At 32.8% G+C, this 23407-nt stretch overlaps 1 protein-coding gene across 1 annotated transcript in view; it reads right to left on the bottom strand.

The window, feature by feature from the left end:
* LOC106718044 (guanylate cyclase 32E-like) overlaps positions 1 to 23407 on the bottom strand; it is a 32963-nt gene that overhangs the window by 2896 nt on the left and 6660 nt on the right. Inside the window, exons 4-18 of the mRNA XM_045679831.1 lie at positions 23054 to 23165; positions 17763 to 17960; positions 16147 to 16264; positions 13794 to 13940; positions 11005 to 11095; positions 10275 to 10359; positions 6563 to 6715; positions 5168 to 5305; positions 4148 to 4408; positions 3597 to 3734; positions 2743 to 3040; positions 2365 to 2556; positions 1675 to 1852; positions 1375 to 1515; positions 915 to 1038 (exon numbers count right to left, since the gene is read on the bottom strand). Of these exons, the coding sequence (XP_045535787.1) occupies positions 915 to 1038; positions 1375 to 1515; positions 1675 to 1852; positions 2365 to 2556; positions 2743 to 3040; positions 3597 to 3734; positions 4148 to 4408; positions 5168 to 5305; positions 6563 to 6715; positions 10275 to 10359; positions 11005 to 11095; positions 13794 to 13940; positions 16147 to 16264; positions 17763 to 17960; positions 23054 to 23165 (2374 nt within the window). The remainder of the gene's footprint in view (positions 1 to 914; positions 1039 to 1374; positions 1516 to 1674; positions 1853 to 2364; positions 2557 to 2742; positions 3041 to 3596; positions 3735 to 4147; positions 4409 to 5167; positions 5306 to 6562; positions 6716 to 10274; positions 10360 to 11004; positions 11096 to 13793; positions 13941 to 16146; positions 16265 to 17762; positions 17961 to 23053; positions 23166 to 23407) is intronic.

A 23407-nucleotide genomic window follows, 5' to 3' on the forward strand; every position in this document is an offset into this window, starting at 1 on the left:
GATAGCTTTGAAGTTATTTGTTACAAACATTTGTTGAACTCAGTATTTTGCTACTGGAATTTTGACGCCTGAGGCAAATACAAAATTGAAACCTCTTTTATGTAATAACTAGAAGTAGCATGCGACTTTGTTCGCTAATATTTTGAAAGCTCATAAATCAAAATGTCATAAAGTAATTCAATGTTAAAAACGATAAGTTATGAAAACGTTAATATTTGCAGAAATTTACAGAACGAAGATATTATTATTGGCTGTCATAAAGTAGTTTTGGATTAAAACGTAATAGATGTTTTTTACTGAAATAGTTCATATATATTGATAAGTTTTTCAGATAAATTCGTTCAGCGATGTTAAGTTATACGAAATAGTAAAATAAATACAACCAACTACCATATTAGTAGGATTTAAATCAAGTATATTGAGAAAGCTTGGATTTCCCTTACACGTGTGTTAGTATTTGCAGATATTCCGATCGAGTATTGGCTTAGTGCTAACATCTGTTTCTGGCTTGCGGTCTGTCTACAATACTGTGAGAACGTGCAGTAGTTAATCTATTCCAGAATAGTCTACAGTGATAATATAGACTTAGAAATATCTTTTAAATTATAGGTATTTGGTACGCAAAACATAGTCCTGTATTAAGATATAGTCAAAGGATAACTGGCTTAGTGAGAGGTGCTGTTATGTAGGCACAGAAAATAAAATGACAGCAACAGTACGAAAAATATCTTATGACGATTCAGATATTGCTACGAGGGCGCAAGTGACCTAGATATCCTTATATGTTTATACAAAAATAATACAAGGTAACGAAAAATCTTCGGGAATATAAAAATATGTCTGGCAGCTATTACCAACATTTTCAAAAAAAAAAAAAAGAATTTGTATCAACTCTCAATGCTAAGGACATTTACCTGCATGGGACTGCTCGTGTTGACAATGTGTGCGAAGTCAACAATGTCACTGAAGTAGACGGTGACGCTGTCGTAGCTCTCCGCCTGCACCGGCTCGCCGCGCTTCAAAGCTTCCGCTACGGTTCTATACCAAACGAAAAGTGACTCAAATATCTACAATATGTATTAAATTTGAAAAGTTTGGAAGCGGTGTTATCAGATAAATTTATTTTCAAAATTGAAAGTGCTACGAATATACGTAGCACCTTCTACGAATATATAGACATTGTGTCAACGTATTTATTAGCTCTTGCTACGTTTGTACGTAGCTCGTGCTACGATTGCACAGCTAGTATATAGTTTATAAATGAACATAGTATTATATAAGTAAAGCCTAGGAGAGAGTAGATAGGAAACGTACTTCGAATATGCAGTTGAAAGGTAATCTTTAACAGTTAATAAAACAAACGATATTGATTACCTGGGAAGGATTCTGTTGAGGAGATCGTCAGTTCTTCGTTTTTCGTGCGTCAATTGTTCAGTTTTCTCTTCTACGAGCGCTTCCAAATTGGAGGCGTACTTTTCCATCATTGCCAGCATGTTGTCGAAAGTATTGGTTTTCCTACAAAAAAAATTACATTATCATATCATCAAGAAATAGTTATTTTCTTATGTAAAACGATATATTTATAGACTATTGAATTCCGATTACTACTTTACTAGTTAGATTACCGTAACATTTTCAAGATGAAAATAAAAAAAAGATCTTTGATAAGCTTACATGCCGGCGTGCATGTCCTTAAGACGTAGCCAGACGAGACGCAGTTCAGGTCTGCGGTCGGGGCGCTCGCTCCAGCAAGCGTTGAGCACGGCTAGCACTGAGGGCCGCGCCGCCAGCCCGCTCAGTGGCGGCCTGAACAGCACGCCGCCGATCGGGTGACGCACTCGACCGATTATCTCTAGTTGTAGGTTAAAAGAAAGTGGCTTCAAGATAATGGACCTAGTTTTGGATGATTTACTAATACATATAGTTGTGTGTGTTTTGTCAAATAGAATGAAAGAGATAGTAATATATATCAATACAAATTTTACAGCAGTGGAGTTCTACGGTTACGTAACAACCTTGTTTGTTTGGTAATACTCCAATGAGACGATTGATATATACTCGTAGAGGGTGAAAATAAAACTTATTATCACACACACGTACAAAGGGATCGTGAATACATAGAGTGAAATAAGGAAAGATAGAGATCCGGTCATTTTACTTTTCAGAATTCTTAAGATTATTCGCCGAATTTTGAATTCGAACATAAATATTCGATACGTTTCAATGTATGTATATGCATATATCTATGTATTTAAGTGTGTCAATGTGTTAATTAAACTATAGTACATTATATATAATTGGTCTCTAAAAACTCGGTACAATACAGTCAGTATTGGTATTACTATACGAACTAAAAAATCTTACCTGCATTTGTTAAATTGGTATCACCCCACGGACCATTTCTGCCAAGTATTTCATAGAGTATGATTCCGAAGGAATAGACATCTCCTTTCTGCGAGCCCCAGGGCGGCGGGTTGGGATCCCGCAGGAGCTCGGGCGCTCGCCACAGCATGCGTCTCTCCATGCGCAGTGCGTCTTCTGTCTCCATACACCCACCTGGTTAGAAAAAGAATAGTTAATCGTGTACTTGTCTATTAATAAGTTGCTCACTATTCTATTTGCTTTCTGTGTGGTAACTATGGCAAAAAGACAAACAGAAAGACGAAGACGACTTACAAGTCATTAGAAATCACTTTAAATTTAAATTTATCCTTTTATTGTTTATTGTACAAAAATACTCACTTTTTAAAGTGTGCAATCCATAATCACAAATCTGTAGCACCCAATGGCTGTCAACCAAGCAATTACTTGATGTCAGATTGCCGTGCGATACTAGTGCGGAGTCGTGTAGGTATGTTAAACCTCGAAGCAGATCCGCGACTAGCTTTGCGACAAACATGTCATCGAGCAAGAGGTCTCTATCGGCAAGCACGCGTGCTAGCGAGCCCCGTGAGCAGTACGCGGACACTATGCACGCTGAACCACTGTCCACGCAGACCCCGACGAATGCAGTGAGATTCGCGTGACGGAGCTCCCGGATCTAACGGTAAATATATAGATAAACAGAGACACATAAAAGGAAAATAGAGTGAGGCAGTAACATGGGGTGAAGGTCAGAGATGGGAGGAGGACAAAGATAAGTCCAAATTGGAGGATAGTCAACCAAGACAGAAAAAAGCTTAGCCACTAAGCTTAGAAGAGGATTATGCCAAGGGGCAAACTGAAATTAGAGACATGATTTAATTTGTAACAATATAAAACATAAATAATTTTGGACTAAAATTCTATATTATTATTAAAATATATAATGACAAAAAAATACAATCTCTAGAAAACAAATATATTTTAAATTTAAAGGAGACATCAAATCTTTTACTTTACCATGATATATAAATAGTATCTTGGAATGTAATCAATGTAGTCTGCGTTATAAAAAGGCTCGTTTCTATTTTATAAAATAATTACAAACCATTTCAAAGAAATATGAAATAACAATATACTGGTAATAAACTAGATATAATCCTCTCCGTATTTTAATACAATGGTATTTATAACGAAATAAAATGAATGGAACGAGATTTAAAGAAAAAACTTACCTGTTTAAGTTCTTTTTTAACTGCTCGAGTTACATCGATGCTTTTCTTCTTTAATCTTTTAACAGCAACAATGTTGCCTCTATACAAAGCAATCGTTGTATGCGCCCTTCGCATATCTACCTCTTGTGGAATCGAAACCTTAAATAATATGTAAATACATTAAACTGCTTTAGAATAATGATGAGATCATTTGAATATAAATTAACAAAAAGCATTTAAAATGCATTACAAGTAACAGTCAACAGTCAACTTATGAAGTCCTGGTACAAGTAATGCCATTTTTGCAAGTCTATCACCGTTAAAATTTATTCTTCGTTGACTTTATCAAAACTTTCTACTAAGTATTAGTAAATAAAGCTTTTATTTTAAGTCAACTTTTGGCAGAAGAAAGAACTATTTTAACTGTCTGGTCTTTCATACATCACCACCAGCCTGTGTCAGTCTACTGCTGCATATTGACCCTTTCATGGATACATAATTGTTATTCAAATTTAATTATTGTATTTTGTTAACATATTCTGTTATATTCTTAACATGACATAACAACTAACCTTCGCATCACTGCACGCTGATATAAAAGTCAGGTCTTTCGCCTCAATTTTCCAGAGAACTGAAGCAAGTTTCTGTTCATATCTATAATGACGTAAGAACAATGCTGCTGCTAGTATGGCTGCGGTGGCCACTGCTGCCACTGCAGAGAGTACTAGGGGATCATGAGGTAGGGAGCATTTGGTGCCGTCGAACCCGCATACCGGCTCGGCTATAGGTGGCTTGCCGTTTATCCACGCGATGCGATCACCACCAACTAATTCCTAATTAAAAAATGACAACACTTTGGTACTTCGAACTGTCCTTGAACTTTTCTTGGAAAGATAAGATATCTCATATGGTGAATTCAGGTTTTTCGAGAAGGCTGTTCTACAAAAAACTATTATTCATAATGTTTTAAATTAATTTGCGAAAAAATATACTATTGGTGTAGATTAACCACAAACGTAGTTCAAGATTTTGTTTTTATTTAAATAAACAGCAAGAAAAAGATTCTCTTATATTTTTTCTAAGAATTTTAGATTTCTTTATAAATTATCGAGAATCACATACAATTTTAACACACTTCTACGAAATGATCGGTTCATTGAATAATATTACCAATAGTTGTCGGAAAAACATGTTATTATAGGTTTGAAGTGGGCTGGAAAGTATTTTACGGCCAATTAATTTAATTGTGGAATCCTAATTCTTGAAGCTCGTTAGTTTTTCTATTTATTCATCATTATTATTTTTTTCAGAAACAAATGATTTACGAATATTTACCTGAAAATTCTTGTATCAAATTATTGACATATAATTCAACAATTAATCACGCTTTGAACATTTGACAAACAAAGTTGATTAGATCGTCAATATGTATTTATTATTTTATAATACGACATATATATATATATATATATATATATATATATATATATATATATATATATATATATATATATATATATATATATATATATATATATATATATATATATATATATATATATATATATATACTTGTAATTTCTAAAACTTACGGGTAACGGATCTGATGCGTTGAGATATCTGAAAGCGGCGACAGGCTGTGCGCTCCAGCCTCCAGCCGCGCTCGCGTCTTCCATAAGACCTATCACTGAGAAGTTGCCTTCGGCATCACCAGCGCTGTCCATGTTTACCTAAAGGGGATTTAGAATTTATAAATACAAAGCAATTTTCAAGCAATTAGTCCATATTGTCTTAAATTCAATTTCAAATTAGTGTCTAGCTGCGCGATATTGGCTGCGAGTTCTAACCAAAATAAAGTAAATGGAAACGCAATTAGGTTTAGCAATCTTTTGTATTGTTTTAAAATAAATACTCGTATTTTCTTAAAATAACTGTATAACGCGTATTGATAGCTATCAAACCTCCTTGGTAGTACGGTTGTACGCTGCCAAGGATTTCGAACTGGCCGGTAAAACGACGCCGCACGCAATAGTAGTAGAAACATTAAAACAGGTTGTTGCGGCCTCGCTGTTGCATCCAGTCTTTTTCGTCCAGCCTTTTTGGACATTTTTATCAAACATTTTTAAAATCTTCTTTTTGACATCTTTTCGTTTTGACGCTTTTATATCTTCATGTTCGCATTTTTATGTTGTGCCTTTTTATATTTAATTTATTCTAAAATTCATTGTGAAAGTTCAATCAGTTCCCGCATCATTCACAGCTGAATTAACTTGTAAAAAAAATGGTTTTTTGTTTTAAATTTTAATTGGTGGTTCAACAATGGCTGGTTTTTTATCTTCTTTGAACTTTGTCTTTTGAATTATTTATAAAAAAGAAATTATTTGAGTCACAAATTATTTAATAAAAGGAATTTACATAATCACTATTAAATATAGTGTTACCTATTATCACTTTTATAAAGTATTACGACAGCTTAATTTTGGTCGTGTCTTTGAATCTATTAACTATAAATTCGTTAAATTGTCAAGACAACATTATTCATTGTACGAAATGAAAACATTGACAAAATTATCTCGAAATTGTAGACAGCGTTGTCATAAAATTAAATCACATAATTCTTTAGCATAATCCCAATGAAAAAAAAAAATCTGTCACCTTCTCTTCAACTTTAAGTGTCATATAATTAGCAGGGACTTAAAGTTATCGCGTTCGTCGAAATTTTTTTAAATATTATTCTGTAAAAAATTACTTTGAATTTCAAACAAATTCTGTCAATTTTTAAATAAGATGAGATTACACGTATTTTCTATGATATGTTATACTTACATTGATCACAAAGTGTTCCAAATTGATATCTATATGTTTACACCTCAGAGTGCAGTTCTTAGAATCACTTACTGCGATATGTATTTTAATTCGATTTCTTAGAACGCTTACACCTACTTCGTACACAAGTAATTTCTTTGAATCAACATAGTATATCTTACGTCGAATCCTTGTAGAGATCTGTACGTAGTAGGTCTGAGTAATTTCATCAGAGTGGCCCCATCTGTCGGCGGTAGGCCGTTCCTCATCGTTGCAGTAGCAGCGCGCGCCCACAGCGTCACCGCGTCGTACAGATGAGCCGCTTCTATCGGCACCTGGATAATACGAATAATTTGTTATTTAGTCCTCAATAAAGGAATTATAAACTTTAATACTTTATTTACACCCTGAAAACCACAGAGGTTGAAATTTGATGACCATTCTTAATCAAATATATAACATTTTAACTAGCTTTATGCAATTCTCCACGTCAACTTTATCTATGTTGAACATATTGATCCGTTCTAATCATTTTCTTAAAAAGGGGTACATTGGAAAGATGCTAAATTACATCGGAAAATTCCAAACATTTAGGCGATAAAAACATATATCGCAATTTAGAGGACCAAGGTCAACTTTTACATTAGTATGCTGATCTTTGCTGAAGGGATTTCTGAACAATCGTATCACTCTTTTATTTGTGTGAATTCGTCCTTAAGATTATGTAAGCCCATTATATTGACTTATGCATTATTGTGTAAAACACAATATACGTGCTGTTAGCAATGTTATTGTGGTGTTCGTTTTACGTATTATTACTTATATAAGTGGTAGATTCCGCAACAACAATATTTGTTGGGTGCACCAATCGGCCAGGTCGACCGGATGAATACCACGACCACAAAGAATACAAGCGTGAAGTGGAAGCAATTCCACGTTTCGTCTGATGAGTGTGTTCCCGGAGGCCTAATTTTAGTCCTTGTAGTGGATTTGGCGGATGAGGGGACGCATAGGAAGGGGAAATATCCACTTTCTGGGCGTTGATTAAAGGAAGGCAAGGCATCTGCATTTGCGGATGTCTATGGGTAACGGTCGCCTCGTTATTTCGGCGAATTCAGGTGGCTGTTTGCTAATGTCACCTTTTGATATAACAAAAAATATGTATGTACTAGCTGTCGCCCGCAACTCTGTCCGCGCGGCATTAAAAAAATATAAGTAGCCTATGTGTTCTTCTGGATTATGTTCTACAACCGTGCCAAATTTCATCATGATCCGTTGAGCCGTTCTGGAGATACCTTCAAAGAAACATCCACCCATCCAAGCATTCGCATTTATAATATTAGTAAGATGTAACAATGGCATTGCTGTCATAACTTATATCATCGAACATGTAGTGGCGTAGCGCAGCGTAGCAAGTCGTAGTATGTCGTAGCATCCTGTGCGTATGACGATGAAAATGGCGAAGGTTCACGTCAAATGACTTTACTATATACGTTTTCATCTATTGATGCCCGGAGCTTATTACCCCTTGGTGCTTGGCTTTTCCGTCACTGTTTGTATACGAAGTGATGAAACTAAATACTATTAAAAAACTGTTTCTCTCTTAAATATTTGAATTTCTATATACGTCATAAAATATGCAATAACATTGTAAGTATTTTGCGTAATAAACTTCTTACGTCTACGCAGATACGTTTAAGGTATGCTTTACTATTGTCACTATAAATTTAACAAGAAGAGTAATAAGTCTTGTAGGTTCTGGATCTGATTCGCAATAAAAAGATAACTTTAATACTAGTGTTGACGTAAATAATTTTATGACAGGAAGCATGTTTTGAAGGCATTATAAACCATACAGTGGAAAATCAAGCTAAGTTTAACAATCGCGTAGGTATTTTTTAAACTTCTCAAAATAACTACAGTTAAATAACTAAAGCTATAATACAATTGTACTGAACTACTATTACCATCTGAATGAGGGTTGAATAACATTTTACAGGAGATTAAGTTGTTTGCGATTTATATATTTAATAGGATATTGTAAAAACGTATTGTTTCAATTATTTTTGAGTTAAGATATGTTTTTTTTTAAGTATATGTTTTGTGCTGATGTTCCTGTAGTAATTTACGGAGAGCTCCCTGTTTTAACAATCGGCCCGGTTTCGGCTTCAACCAATCGGTTTTAACTAATGGGCCCATAGTATCAATTCAGATTCAGTCAAAAAATATTCCCACTGGGATTCATCTAACGTAATACAGCCAACATATGGTCAGACAAAAAAAGTCAGTTAGGCTTATTGTTATATTATTTCTTACTAATGTTATAAATGCGAATGAATATATGGATATTTGTTTGAAGGTATCTCCGGAAAGGCTCAACAGATCTTGATAAAATTTGGCACAGATGTAGAACATAGTCTGGAAGAGGACATAAGCTATTTATTGTTTTTTTAATACCGCGCGGACGGAGTCGCGGGCGACAGCTAATTATAAATATTTTTAATTTGTGTTGTAGCTTAGTTTTACGCTATTTAGGTTTTTGTACAGTTCTTGCAAATTTGTGAGTTTAGATTGTGTATAAATAACAATAATAATGTTGTTTTGTTATGAAAGGACTAAGTAATCAAACACGAGGTGCGCTCGGGGATTTGCGTTGAATTAGGACGAGGACGTATTATTCTGGTGACTTTAGTGTGATGATAGATCGACCTTTGCTACGACTTACGTATTGATTGTCCCGTTGCTAAGTTATAACCTTTTATTATAACTATTTGTCCTAACGACTTATACCTTAAGTATTTTAGTTACAAAGATCCATTAAATGAAAGCTTTTATAAGTATCGAGCTTTTGAAAGTCAAATGAGATAGCTACTAGTCTTTCTACTATTAGTATTTTAGTTGACTTGTTTGTACATGTATTTCTTTTTCAATGCCTTATCAAAGGTCAGTTCAGTTTGGATTCTTGACGAAACTTCTCCAGAGTTCTTACACCGAGATAAATCACATTAATATGTTCCATTTAGTCTTAACTACAATTTACTGAATTCTTTTTGTGTGATGACTCTTCATATTTTTTTACTTACTTTAGATTAAATAAAAGTAAAACTTCTCTGTATAAAATACATCGTCATCCCTGTCATTATTTTTGAGAAAACAGAGATGACAATATGTTTAAAACGGAGATTCTGGTCTCGGAAACATGGTTAATCTACAGAGTGCAGCATATAATCCTTCTTTGTCGTGTTCGGTTCTCAGATTTTTATTATTCTTATATTATATTCATATATATAATATTCATATATATATATATATTTCTTATTCTATTGCTCTATTTTCCACATGAAAATTTGTGGCTCTATCTATTGCGAAGCTATAAAGTTCACACTATTTTTTCCACATTAAACGAAGGTTTCGATTTTTCTATTTCATTCCCTTTATTTCCAAACTTTCCCGGTAAACCATCAATATTTCCAAAAGATTATTTGACCTCTTTACCACAAATGATAAATTTAACTCTATATTACTTATTGTATTTATGTACATACTAGTTGTCGTCCGGGACATCGTCCGTGCGGAATTAAAAAAATAATAATAAATAGGCCTATATGTTCTAGACTATGTTCTACATCTGTACAAAATTTCATCAAGATCCATTGAGCCGATTCGAAGATACTTTCAAACAAACATCCATCCATCCATCCATCTAAACATTTGCATTTATAATATTAGTATGATTAGTTTGAAGTAACAAATAAGATTTCAAAGATAAAGTTACATTTATACTTACAATTTGGTCTTCTTCTTCTTGAAGTGCCTCTTCGACTAGCGAAGGTTGGCGATCAACCAATTTAGTAGTTTACAATTTAGTAGTTTTGTTATATATGTTATACTTACGGATGTATCTTCGAATATTTTGTGGTAATTGGGTACACAGAACGGAGACCTGGCAGATAACTCTCGTATCATCTGACACAGCTTCCTGCAGAATACATATTTATTTTTTATTTACCGAGACTGAACTAACAAAACTTAAGGGAACAGAGACAGTTTTTTTTATATTATAAAAGGCTACCAGAATACGTCGAAATTAGTATAGTAGTATAAAGGAAAGGAAAGAGTTCCTTTCCTTATAGGGACTAAAATTACTTCTCTGTCGGCATGCACATTCATTAGTCTGTACGCAGAATTACTTCCACTTGAGGCCTGTCTTCTGTGTGGTCATAGTATTTCACCGGGCGAGTCGGGCAATACATGAAAATCTTTGTTTCTTTAAAGAGAATGACGTAAGTAAATATATGTTTTTGTACGCGTGTACCTGCAGTAGTAACCCACGAATACAGACATTTTGTTGATTTGGAGATTTGGTGAAAAGTGTCTTTGCGTTTAATTAAAAATTATTTAAACGTGACCTATATTGTCTCATTGCTCTCAAATTTAATAAACCCTTTGACAAAGTCATTAACCCTACCGATATCTACATGGAATGAGTGGTAATTTGTTAGTTTGTTTATTTCTATATTTAGTGCTACTGAACTTTTTATATAATTCAAGTACAGTCCATTATATATTATATACGTAACTTATTTTGCGTACGACATATTAAAAAAGGTATAATAAAACTTACGGGTAATGTGGATTTATAGGAAATGAAGGCGTGAGTTTGAGAACTGCTCTGAATGCCAGGATGTCGCTACTGCTGTTCTGAATCAAGTGATCTGTGGAATGAGAACTATTTTAACTCATTTTTATAAAAGAATGAGGCAAACAAGTAGCGGGAACACCGTGGTGTTCATTGACACAGCATCCGTATGCATCTGCATCTGCATCGAATATCTGTAATTTGAGATGGCGATACTTTTAACAGTAGGCATAATATAGTATACATAATATCAGAGAAAACATAAAGGGATAGCCGAGTTTAATAACACATATCTGGACATTTTTAACACACACGCTAGGGGTAGCCTGTTGTTACGTATGCACGATCAAAACCGTAAAACTTAACGTATGTAGCCATCATAAAGAGTTAGTACCTAAAATCTTTACCACAAAGCAACTCAATTTTGTCCACTTCAAAATTTCAGATTAAATAAATTAGAGCCTCGAAGGAACTTGATTAAATTAATTTATTATTGATAATTAATATAGTTAAGTTTTTGAGGACAGATGAGTTAGATTAAAAATATTAAAGGTTTTTAGCAATCATGCTGTAAAACATCTGCATTTAAATAAACTTTTCATTTGTACAATGTGTTTGAATTGAAAACATTGTCACGGCAGCCAGCTTTAAAATCCGTTGTTAAAATCACTTATATTGTAACTATTTTCATATGAACACTGACAATTCCATCTAATTCTAATATCTACTACATCTCGTTATTAACTCTTAAATTTTCCGAGCGATTCTCTTTTATTTTCACCAATCTTTTTTCATTACTAAAAAGGCAAAAGTTCTTAGTGGCCAGTATGCAACATTTGGCAGAATGTTCAATTCAACATTCAACACAAAGTATTTCACGTAGAAAATTCAATACAGAGAATATTCCATACAGGAACAAGCATCGTGTCGTCTTACAGTGTTACTGCATGATTTCCTGATGTCCCGAGCGCAAATATTTATTCCATTTTATTTTTATATCCAGTATTGGTTTTCTATTTTGTTCAGAGATATAGATATTTTTAGAGAAAATTGTGCTATTGAATGATATAACTATATAATAGATGTATTTAGTTATACGTGTCGTTAAATTATAAATATATTTTCTTACGTTCTATGTTGTAGGCAGCGTTTTTGCAACCCTTAGCATGCAGTTTATTAATCTTTAGCGCCCGTATACGCAGTGTGAGAGATTCCTGTTCAAGTATAATGCTCGCATGCGAGAACCGTTAATTATTAGTTAGGGCTGACGTGCGTTGAGCGATCGTCTTTATTTTCTTTCTTTTAACTAAATTCCCGCATGACGCTAACTTAACATGGACCGATCATTTTCATGAGTCGTTATCCCATATGCGAGGAATACACGCATGCAGTATAACGAGTTATCGACTAATGAAATTGCGCCCTTACTGCAAATAATAATATCCCATGGCAATTTCCAGGCACCGTATTTCCAGGTTCGGAAGGCTATTTTCTACATATGTGCCAAATTTCATCTCGATCCATTCAGCTGTTATGAATATACGATATAACAAACATCCATACATGTGAACTTTTTCATTTATGATATTAGTAACAAATACAATAATTCGCTTGTTTGCCACCTTGCGTTATAAAAAGAGGTTTAATTGATTTGTGATATAATATGGTATCATTATCACATGGTTCAATGGCGCTGATAGACAGGGACAGTTGTCTTTTATTGTTCTTTGTGTGACCTTGAACCTACTTACAATCCCGGTAAGTTCAAGGTTATAGAATTGGTTGTCTATTTAATATATAGAAAGAAATAACGTCATGGATCAATACTGTCTGTCGTTAAGGCAGTTTTGTTGTCGTTGAATCAGAGGTGAGTCCTATGTTTATAATTTTAGTCGACTTAGTCGACATTTGATTTGCAATCTACAGGTCCCGGGATCGAATCCCGCCATGTACCAATGTGTTTTTCGATTTACATATGTACATTTATCCGATGTTTTTACGTTGAAGGGAAAAATCGTAATGCAAACTGCACATACATATCTAAGAAAAAAATTCAAAGTTATGTGTGAAGTCAAACTAACCCCCACTGGGCCAGCGTAGTTGCCATGGCCTAGTCACCCCTAACTTAGGGTAGGATCTGAGCCCCTCAGTAGGGACGTACTCGTAAAGTGGGCTGATGATGAATATTATAATGCGAACGTTTAGATGGATGGATGGATGGACGTTTGTTGAAAGGTATCACCGGAACGGCTCAACAGACCTTGATGAAATTTGGCACAAATGTAGAACATAGTCTATAAGAAAACATATTGTTTTTTTTAAGTCCATGAGGCTGGAGTCGCGGTAGACAGTTATAGATATTATATTTAAAACATTTTTACGTGCCTCCGTATTTGATTAAAAGAATCTAACACATAATATCTAGGTTTCAGAAAAGTCAAAATTAAAATTATCGAGTTTATTATTAAAATAGTTATATCACAGATAAATTCTAAAAACATTTGAGACTAAGACTTGAAATTAATCTTCTGGACTTAACTTGGATTCCTTGACTTGAACTACTTAGTCGGGCATAGATCATTTTTGGAGAAAATAAAAACATTACAACAATTATGAGTATCGCCTCAGCGCCACAGTTGCGCCCTCAGATTCCTATAACATTTCAATATATCACAACATAGGACTAAAGTTATTTAGGGACATATATATCGACTAGCATACGTGGGCCCTTCGATTGAAATGTATTTATAATATTACAATATTTTTTTTATTACCTGCATGCGTGATAGCTGTTGTATTAGGATCGAATATTTCATCATCAACCGCAATAACCGCGTACTCTCCGGCGTCCAGCAGACCGCGTCTTCTGAGCGCGTTCACAAACTCCACAAGCGCCACATGCTCGCCAAGGAATACATAGACTGTGGAAATAACGAATAATAACTAACAGTAGACTTGAACCGCTGTGAACTTTTAAAACAGACATTTTCGTACCATCAATTTAAAAAATTAAAATTTTTCAACATAAATCGATAGACGTTTATAACGTTGTTAACCAGTGAAATGTGTCATAGAGACATATCCATTGAACTGGACTATGCATTTTTCATGCTAAATCTACACTTAACGATTTTGAGTTAGTATTTGCTATTTTTGGTACACTAGGTTTTGCCCGCGACTTCATCTACGCGATTTAAAACTTGTTATTATATTTCAAATTAAATGTCATTTATTCTTTCATAAGAACTTTCTCTTTACAGTATCAAATACAACAAAAAATGGTCCGTCCAGTTGTTCACACGTGATGCCTTATTCTCATCAAGGGATATAGGGATTAAATCTTTCTTACTAATATTATAAATGCGAATGTTTAGATGGATGGATGTTTGTTAGAAGGTATCTATGGAACGGCTCAGCGGATCCCAATAAAATTTGGCAAAGATGTAGAACACATAAACTACTTATACATTTTTTTTTAATTCCGCGTGGACGGAATTGCGGGCGATAGCTACTCGTAGTTATATATGAATCCCTAAGTCTATTTGTTATCTTACAATGATCGATGTGAGCTGAATGATTGTGTGCGAACAAAATCAGGTTAGAAGAGAATAAGCGAAGCGAATTAAGTCACGTGTTCGTATGTGATTAGAATTAACGAACTCATTTCTTCTCATGTATAGTTTCAAAATGGATTTGCTTCATGATTACCTTAAAGCCTCAACGCATATAATACGTCACGTTTTCAATATGATTTTTTTTTAATTTCTTTAAAAATAACTATGTATTTTTTAAAAATATGTTTAAGTTTTTTTATAAGTGTTCTAATTTAATGTTATTATTGTTTACGGTGTTGTTTTGTTGTAGGTTAGAATAAATTTATAATTAGACTAGCTGTCGCCCGCGACTCCGTCCGCGCGCATTTAAAAAAAACTTAATAGGGGTATGAAAAATAGATGTTGGCCGATTCTCAGACCTACTCAATATGCTCATAAAATTTCATGACAATCGGTCAAGCCGTTTCGGAGGAGTACGGGAACGAACATTGTGACACGAAAATTTTATATATAAGACGAACATCAATACATAGTATAAAACAAAGTCGCTTTCGCTGTATGTCCGTATGTATGCTTAGATCTTTAAAACTACGCAACGGATTTTGACGCGGTTTTTTTTAATAGATAGAGTGATTCTTAAGGAAGGTTTGTATGTATAATAAATGCATAATATAGTAGAGAAACACTGATAAATTTAAAGGTTTCTAATGTGAACGCTGTGAACGTTGTGTATAAGGACATTCTGTAGTAGGTATATTTTGCATTGCACCCGTGCGAAGCCGGGGCGGGTCGCTAGTTTTATATAAAAGATGACTTTGTATGTTTGTAAATTTTGAAGCTAGAAAGACGATTTTCGATAAAGTAAAATAAAATACAAATAAATCTAAATATGTATTTTGTGTTTTTAAATATTATTTTGTTTTTCAAACTTCTCTACTAAAACAACTTTGTTAATTTGCAATAGAGTCAAATAACAAACATACGGATAAATTCGTTATTTATTTGATGCAGTTATGAAGTTTCTACGCCGCCGTTTAATTGTTATTTTCCACGGGGCAATTTATAAACTTTAGGTTGTTAATTTGAATATATACGTTATTTAAATTATTCAGTTGAACGCCACAAAATTAAACAAAAGTAATTTATTTATCTTAAGTAATAAAAATAATTAATATATAAATAAATTAATTAAATTTATTTATTTATTATTAAGTTCTAAATAATCTCATTTAGAACTTGAAAAGGGTGAATAATTAATATAGTGATTTATTGAATAAATGAAATTCGTATTAAAGTATACATACTATGAATTAAATAAACCACTTTATAAAACTGGACAAATCTTAGGTAAAGTTTCACTCAAAATCAAAATCTCAGAAAAGATCTTTTTTAATTAAAATAACTTTCTATGTACCAATTTAAATGAAGAAACAGTATAAATATAAGTGAACCTTATCACAATATTATATTAATCCAAATCGTATAGGTTAAATCGTTTCAGAAATCAATGCGAACGAATACGCAGTACCATGAATGTAATATAATGCGTTATAAAGACAAAGATTGTGCTTACTTCGTGTTTTAAAGTAGGTGTCATCAACGATCCGCTGTATGTGCTCGGACTTGTGCGGCAGGTAATCGATGAAGCGGTGCTCCGCTGTTATCACGAGCCCATTGCTCTGTGACAGTTCCTGTATCATCACAAATCATCTTACTATGGATTTTTAGATGCAACTTCATATATAAATGTATATATATTCATATATAAATGAATATATATATATATAGATTACGGTTTGGAATAACGTGCTATACTATACTGGGTTATATAAGTCCTGGAAATACGGTTCTCGGTATATTTTTGTATTCCCGATAGGTTCCCGACAATAATTAATTTAGAAAAAAAGGAAACGAAGTTTGTTTTATCTGCTGGAAGAAATTTTCTACGTTGTAATTTTTTTTCTATAAGCTAGTTGTGACCGGCCGAAGTGGAAATAATAAAATGGGAGAGTCCTGCGTCAAGAAAAGAACGGCTACAGGTTGATTGGATCGATGGATGGATACAATATTTTGAAGATAACTAAATTTTATCCTCCGTCTATTTTAAGCCTTCATCTTGTAATATATATAGGTATATTTTTTTTTTCAAAATATCATGGTAAATTATTATTTATTAAAATGCGGCCAATGAAAATCATTAGCCAATTTATTTCTTTGCCCATCAAAGATTGAAATTAAATAATTATTTCATGTATAATTAACAAAGGACATTATAGATTATTAAAATAATAATAGCAAAAATACTGTCCTGAGCAATTGCTTTTGTTTATGTAGAAATTTGGTTGCCATGAGATCGACTGTACAACTTTTGTGACCTGTAATTTTTATATTACCAATAATATTGTATTGTATTGTAAATTATGCAATTGGTTGTATAATTATAAATGTCAACTTGTATTAATATCAAATTAAACTACGCATCATGTTTAAGTATGTTGGAATTCGAAAACTTTCCCCTTTTCTCCGAATAAAGTTTGTTCAAACGTTATTTTTTATTCATAATGTTGCCACTGAACAAGTGATAAATTTCTCAGGCACGTTTTAATGGAATAATTTTTTAAGAGAGAGAACTGAAATATTTTAGAGATCTACAGAATAAAATGTACACTTTAGAAAAAAAGACAATATTATTACAACAAAAACTGTTCTTCGTCAAAAACTTTATCAAAATATGCAGTTTGAGGTTAATAGATATTGATTTTAAGCAGCAAGTTTCCAAAACTTTCCAAAACTTTGTTTCTGTGGAATATCGAATAGATTCATTATTGAATAGAGTTTAGTTTACAATACTTGTACTGAAATTGTTTAGTCTGTGGTCTGTTGACAATTTGTAACAAGTTATACTACAAAATTTACAATTTATAACGATGTATTCTGAGACAATTGCTGTTACGGTCATCTGGTGCACATAAGTATTTTTAAAAATTAACAATCTACCAAAAATGTATTATAATTCTGTCCAGAGAATTACGAATCCATAGAAACGATAGACATATATTATTTTTTACTGGGAAATTTTGTATAATTTGCATGGCTTTTCTAATGTGTGGCCTTTAGATTAAAGCTTTCATAGAGTAAGTCGGGCTTTATTAATTTTTAAATTGTATATTTAATAGGTTCTATAGTTACTTTAATGGCATCCATCTGCTGTCCAGCGGCGGTGCTCTCGTCACCGGCTACTATCGCGAACTTGTTCCATCCGAAGGCCTTCAGCAGAGCCACCACTGACTTGCTGACCTTGTGAGCGGGTGGCAACGTGCGGGCGAATGTCGCGCCCATCCCGCCAGCCTCGCCCGCCTCATGCGAACCCTCTGCTTCAGGGCATTTCTAATCAACAAAAAATACATATTGTTATTTAATACAGCGGAATATTGAAGTGTTGTACCTCTACACTGGTAGAGGTAGGCCTAGGAAGAGATGGATGGATTGCGTGAAAGGTGACATAATCAAGAAGGGCGTGACAATGAAGATGAGGGCAGACAGATTGATTTGGAGGATGGAAACCTGGTGCACTGACCCTACGTAAGTGGGACAAGGTCAAGGAGATGATGATGATGATGAAGTAAGTATTGACAAATAGTTTTTATATAATAGTTTACATATGATTTATACTACATTAAAAAAAATATATAATAAAAAACAAAAGTTGTCAAGCATTTATAACAGACCCACAATTTTAAACGCATTTTGAAATTAGAATATACTAGCTGTCGCCCGTGACTCGACTAAAGACTTAATAAGTAGCATATGTGTTCTTTCAGGCTATGTTCTACATACATACCAAATGTCATCAACATCTGTTCAGTCGTTCCGGAGATACCTTCAAACAAACATCCATCCATCCATCTAAACATTTATAATATTAGTAAGATTTAGATGAAGAACTAATTTGATCACTATAAAAATAAAAATATATGATTTAAGGATGTATTTTCGTATTAAAATAGTGGAAAATAATTATAATTATAACATTACATTACCTGAAATGTTATCATTTTATCGCAATGAAAAATAACTTGGCTCACACTAATCAGTTAGTAACCGATACGCTTTATTGAAAACATTACTCTGTTTGTGCTTTTGACCTTTACGTTACGGTTATTTGACCTTCTACAAGTTTAGTGAGTTGTCGTTATGTCATACTCCAGAGACAAGTCCATTAATGTACAAAAGAATAAAATAAACTATTTCTTTTCAAGCTATTACTACATTACGTTTTATCATACATACTAAAATAGAAGAATATATTTGTTAATATAAAGGGGAGTTTCCCCGGTGTCAGTCACACCTCGTAGAGACGCGTTTTATCCGATCGAATTATTTTGTAACAAAATATTTTTTCGGTCAACATTTCAGTAAGCTTTAAATAACGAGAGACAGCGATGTACAAATTTATATTAAGCAGCATCCCCGTAAACCTAATTAACTATAATTCCATTAGAAAACATAACCGCACTCCTAAGCTATATTAATGATAGCTAAATGCGTGCCCGAGGCCAAATCTCACTCTTACCCTCCCAACATTTTCTCATAAATGTACGATTAGGTTACGAAATAAATGTCCGACATAGATGTCTGTACTGTTTACACATGTACATATTTTTACACAGCATCTGAACTAATACTAATTATTGTGTCGGAATAAATTTGGCAATCAGTGACTGAGAGTACTGTGTATAGTGTCGTAGTCTAATTGTACCTGAAGGAAACGAAGCGGTGAAAAGGATTACATATGAAGTGGAAACTTCTTCTGAGGTGTCCCTCTCCTGTGTCGATTAAAGGTGGCCAATGCATCTGCATTTGTGGATGTCCAAGAATAGGTATTATATTGAACTAAGGGCACCGCTTGTTGTTTTGTTTTGTAGCCAATTTTACTTTTTTTTTTTTATAGGAAAGAACTTTGTTAACATCAAGTGTTGTCAACAAGTTTATTTTTGGCAAACAAGGCAAAGGATCTCGAAATAGAATGTAAATCTTTTCATCGTAGAACGTGTTCTGTAAATATACGAAGGTATTGTTTTCATAATATGTAAAGACAATGTTTACCCAATATAAATACAATTTGTACACAATTTATATTTTTAAATTTAGTTAATATGTGGCTTTTTAAATATTTTCTACCTTGTTTATTTAATCGTTTATTTTAATTGAAATTTGAATATCGAATAATACTTGGGTTTGTTGTAAAATATTCTGTTGTGTTTTGTTTCTTCCTTTTTAATAATATTTAAATAAATCTTTCTTCCAAATTCAGAAAGTTTCGAATTACATAAAAGATTATTGTAATACTATTCCTCAAAATTATATAGAAAAATCCTGTCAACGTAATCTTTTACCTCCGTCATTTATGAAGATCTATTGTTGTAAAGAACATCGATATTCGACAGTTTTTGTGGAAGTTAATTAACGATGGAAAATTACTGAAACAAACGAACATCACTCTAAATATTTAATTAAGCATTTATTTTTGTTTTACAAAATCTTAAGAAGATTAACCGTTGGTTTCTGAGACCAAAATCTCTGTATAAAACATATTGTCTTCCCTGTAATTTTCTTTGCCTAAATAGACATAACAATATACGGGGACTTTGATCTCAAAAACAAACGATTATTTAATTGACCATAGAAGTACTAATTTTTATTTTTGCCGTATTTTGAATTATTTAGTTTATATTATATTTCATTTTAAGAAATTCCTCCCACGTAGGTTTGAACAGGCAGGCCGCCGGCCGTAAAGCTTTAAGCCAAAACTTTAAGGTTTACAAAATCATGTGTACGGCCCCACATGAGTGGAAAAAGGCCAGGGAGATGATGAGAAGTAACCAGTAGTAATAAAAAGACATCGTGCATTATGATCATATAATATGTTATATGATCATAATTATTAGGGTGGGTCAAAAAAATCAACTATTTTTTTTACAGTTAATACGGAAAAATGGGTTACTAGGCACCTTAAAAAAATTCTCACCAAATATGAACTCTTAATTTTAATAGGAAGATCCTCCGCGTCGCAGTTTTTCATTTTTTTCTCAGTCCAATAGAAAAAAATTCATTCCTCATCATTAATTGGTCGTACAGAAAAATTTTTTTAAGAATTTTGTAGGAAATTTAATGCTCTACAAAAAAGGTATCTTATGTTTTTTCCGTAAACCTCACCATTTCACTAATATTGAAGATTTAAGATTGATTATTTTAAGTCAAATGTCACTTTTGTTTATGAATTTTATAACTCGACAAGAAATGGCTATTATTGAATGCGCAATAGAAATTTTTGTAGCAAATTAACTGCTCTATAAAAATGGTATCATATGTTTTGGCGATTAAATTAAGCGTTCAAAAGATATTCATCATCAAACTTTCATGTATACCGATTTTAAGTTAGTATTTTTATTGATAAATGATTAACTAAGCGATAAATAATGTACAATTTATTTTTTTAAATGTAGATAAAAATACTTACACATAAAAAAAAGCTTGAAAAACATTTTGAAGTTTCTCAGTTGATAAAAAAAAATTTTTTTCGTGTAAATTTTCTCAAAACTGATAGATTAAATTGAAATTTTTCGATTATTTAATCAAAAACTCTTAAAATCGGTATACATGAAAGTTTGATGATGAATATCTTTTGAACGCTTAATTTAATCGCCAAAACATATGATACCATTTTTATAGAGCAGTTAATTTGCTACAAAAATTTCTATTGCGCATTCAATAATAGCCATTTCTTGTCAAGTTATAAAATTCATAAACAAAAGTGACATTTGACTTAAAATAATCAATCTTAAATCTTCAATATTAGTGAAATGGTGAGGTTTACGGAAAAAACATAAGATACCTTTTTTGTAGAGCATTAAATTTCCTACAAAATTCTTAAAAAAATTTTTCTGTACGACCAATTAATGATGAGGAATGAATTTTTTTCTATTGGACTGAGAAAAAAATGAAAAACTGCGACGCGGAGGATCTTCCTATTAAAATTAAGAGTTCATATTTGGTGAGAATTTTTTTAAGGTGCCTAGTAACCCATTTTTCCGTATTAATTGTAAAAAAAAAATAGTTGATTTTTTTGACCCACCCTAATAATTATGCATATTAATCACTATTTAAAAATAAAATTTATATTTTTGTATCTCGTATTTTCCTTACACCATTTTGTGTGGATCTGTTCTATTACGTATTGCGAAACCTTATTGAGGTTGCCATTTGAGAAAATATATTATCTTCAACAATGTATTTTCACAAATGAAAAATGTTTTCATATTTTTTTCGTTGATTTTTCGTTTCACACGTTCAAAATGCTATGACGGCAAACGTTCGTGTATTGTATTTAATGTTATGTCAATTGACAATGGTAGGAAAAATATAAATTATCAAGGAAAAAACGTGATAAAAAGTCCCTTTAAAATAAAATGTTGAATATTTCGTGGTGTATGTGTTTTTGTAAAATACCATTGGCATGTAATATATATCAAATACAAGAGCAATATCTATCTATATATATATAAAAGAAAGTCGTGTTAGTTACACTATTTATAACTCAAGAACGGTCGAACTGATTTAGCTGAAAATTGATGGGGGAGGTAGCTTAGAACTAGGAGACGGACGTAGGAACTTTTTTATCTTGTGTGCATTTTTTTTATTCCGCGCGGACGGAGTCGCGGGTAAAAGCAAGTATTTTTACAAGTGGACAAAAAAATTTGATTGTATAAATGTTTGTATTTGTATGTAATACTTTAATTTTATATAGCAATAAGTTTCTATTCAGCTTTCTATTGAATAGATTCATCAGCAATGTGCATATACAGAGTGTTCTAGTTCTCTCAAGCATAAATATTAAATTATTAAAAATATTTCAATGAGTAAAGAATACACAAAATGAAAAATTTTTAATTACTTGATATCTTTGTAGAACTATATAACTAGCTCGGCTTAGAAAACCAAAGAAAGGTGAATGTTTTATTTTATAACAAGAACTACAGTTTAATTACTTTGTCGTCTGAATTTAAGTCCCATTACAATCAAAAGATTATTTATGCAGTTATTTGTTCGTAGCAGTCGTTATTTGTTCAAGGGAGCTCTTAGTGTATACTTCTTATATTATATCTAAACTAAGGAGGATCACAAAACAATTACGTCACTATGCGTATTTAATATCTAGTAAGAAGATAAAGTAGAAAGTATACGGAGATAATTCACAACAGAACTGAAAAAAAATAAAATAAAAAAAAATGCTTATAGAAAATTGATACTCCTGTATACGATTGCGTAAAGCTTTCTCAGATGAGATGAATTGCATAGACGTAGGCCAACAACCAGATTACTTACGTGACGTAGGCACTATTTACATGCGATGTGAGAGGCAGGTTCCAGGCGGCGGCGAGTTTTGCCTCAGGAAAGCACGTGTCGTCAAGATTACTTACATGCGATATTAGAGGAAGGTTCCAGGCGGCGGCGAGCTTTGCCTCGGTGAGACACGTGCCGTCGAGACCGAAGAACGCCACTACGCCGAGATCACGCATTTGTGTCATCACCCTGGATAGACAAAGAATTAAATTTGCTTCCCACTTAGGATCGAATATTATACTCGTACAGCAAGTCACAATTAGCTTAGTTGCTATGATAAGTTTTCGACCTTCTCTGGGTTTCTACTGCGGTGACAATTGTATCAGCATATATTGTTAACACCCACATTATCTTTGAAAAAAAAAATGGAAACAAAAATATGAGTCAATGCAGATGAAACGTCAGTCTAAGTTGTAACATAACGTGAATAC

This window comes from Papilio machaon, chromosome 10 (assembly GCF_912999745.1).
Source record: "Papilio machaon chromosome 10, ilPapMach1.1, whole genome shotgun sequence".
NCBI lineage: Eukaryota > Metazoa > Arthropoda > Insecta > Lepidoptera > Papilionidae > Papilio > Papilio machaon.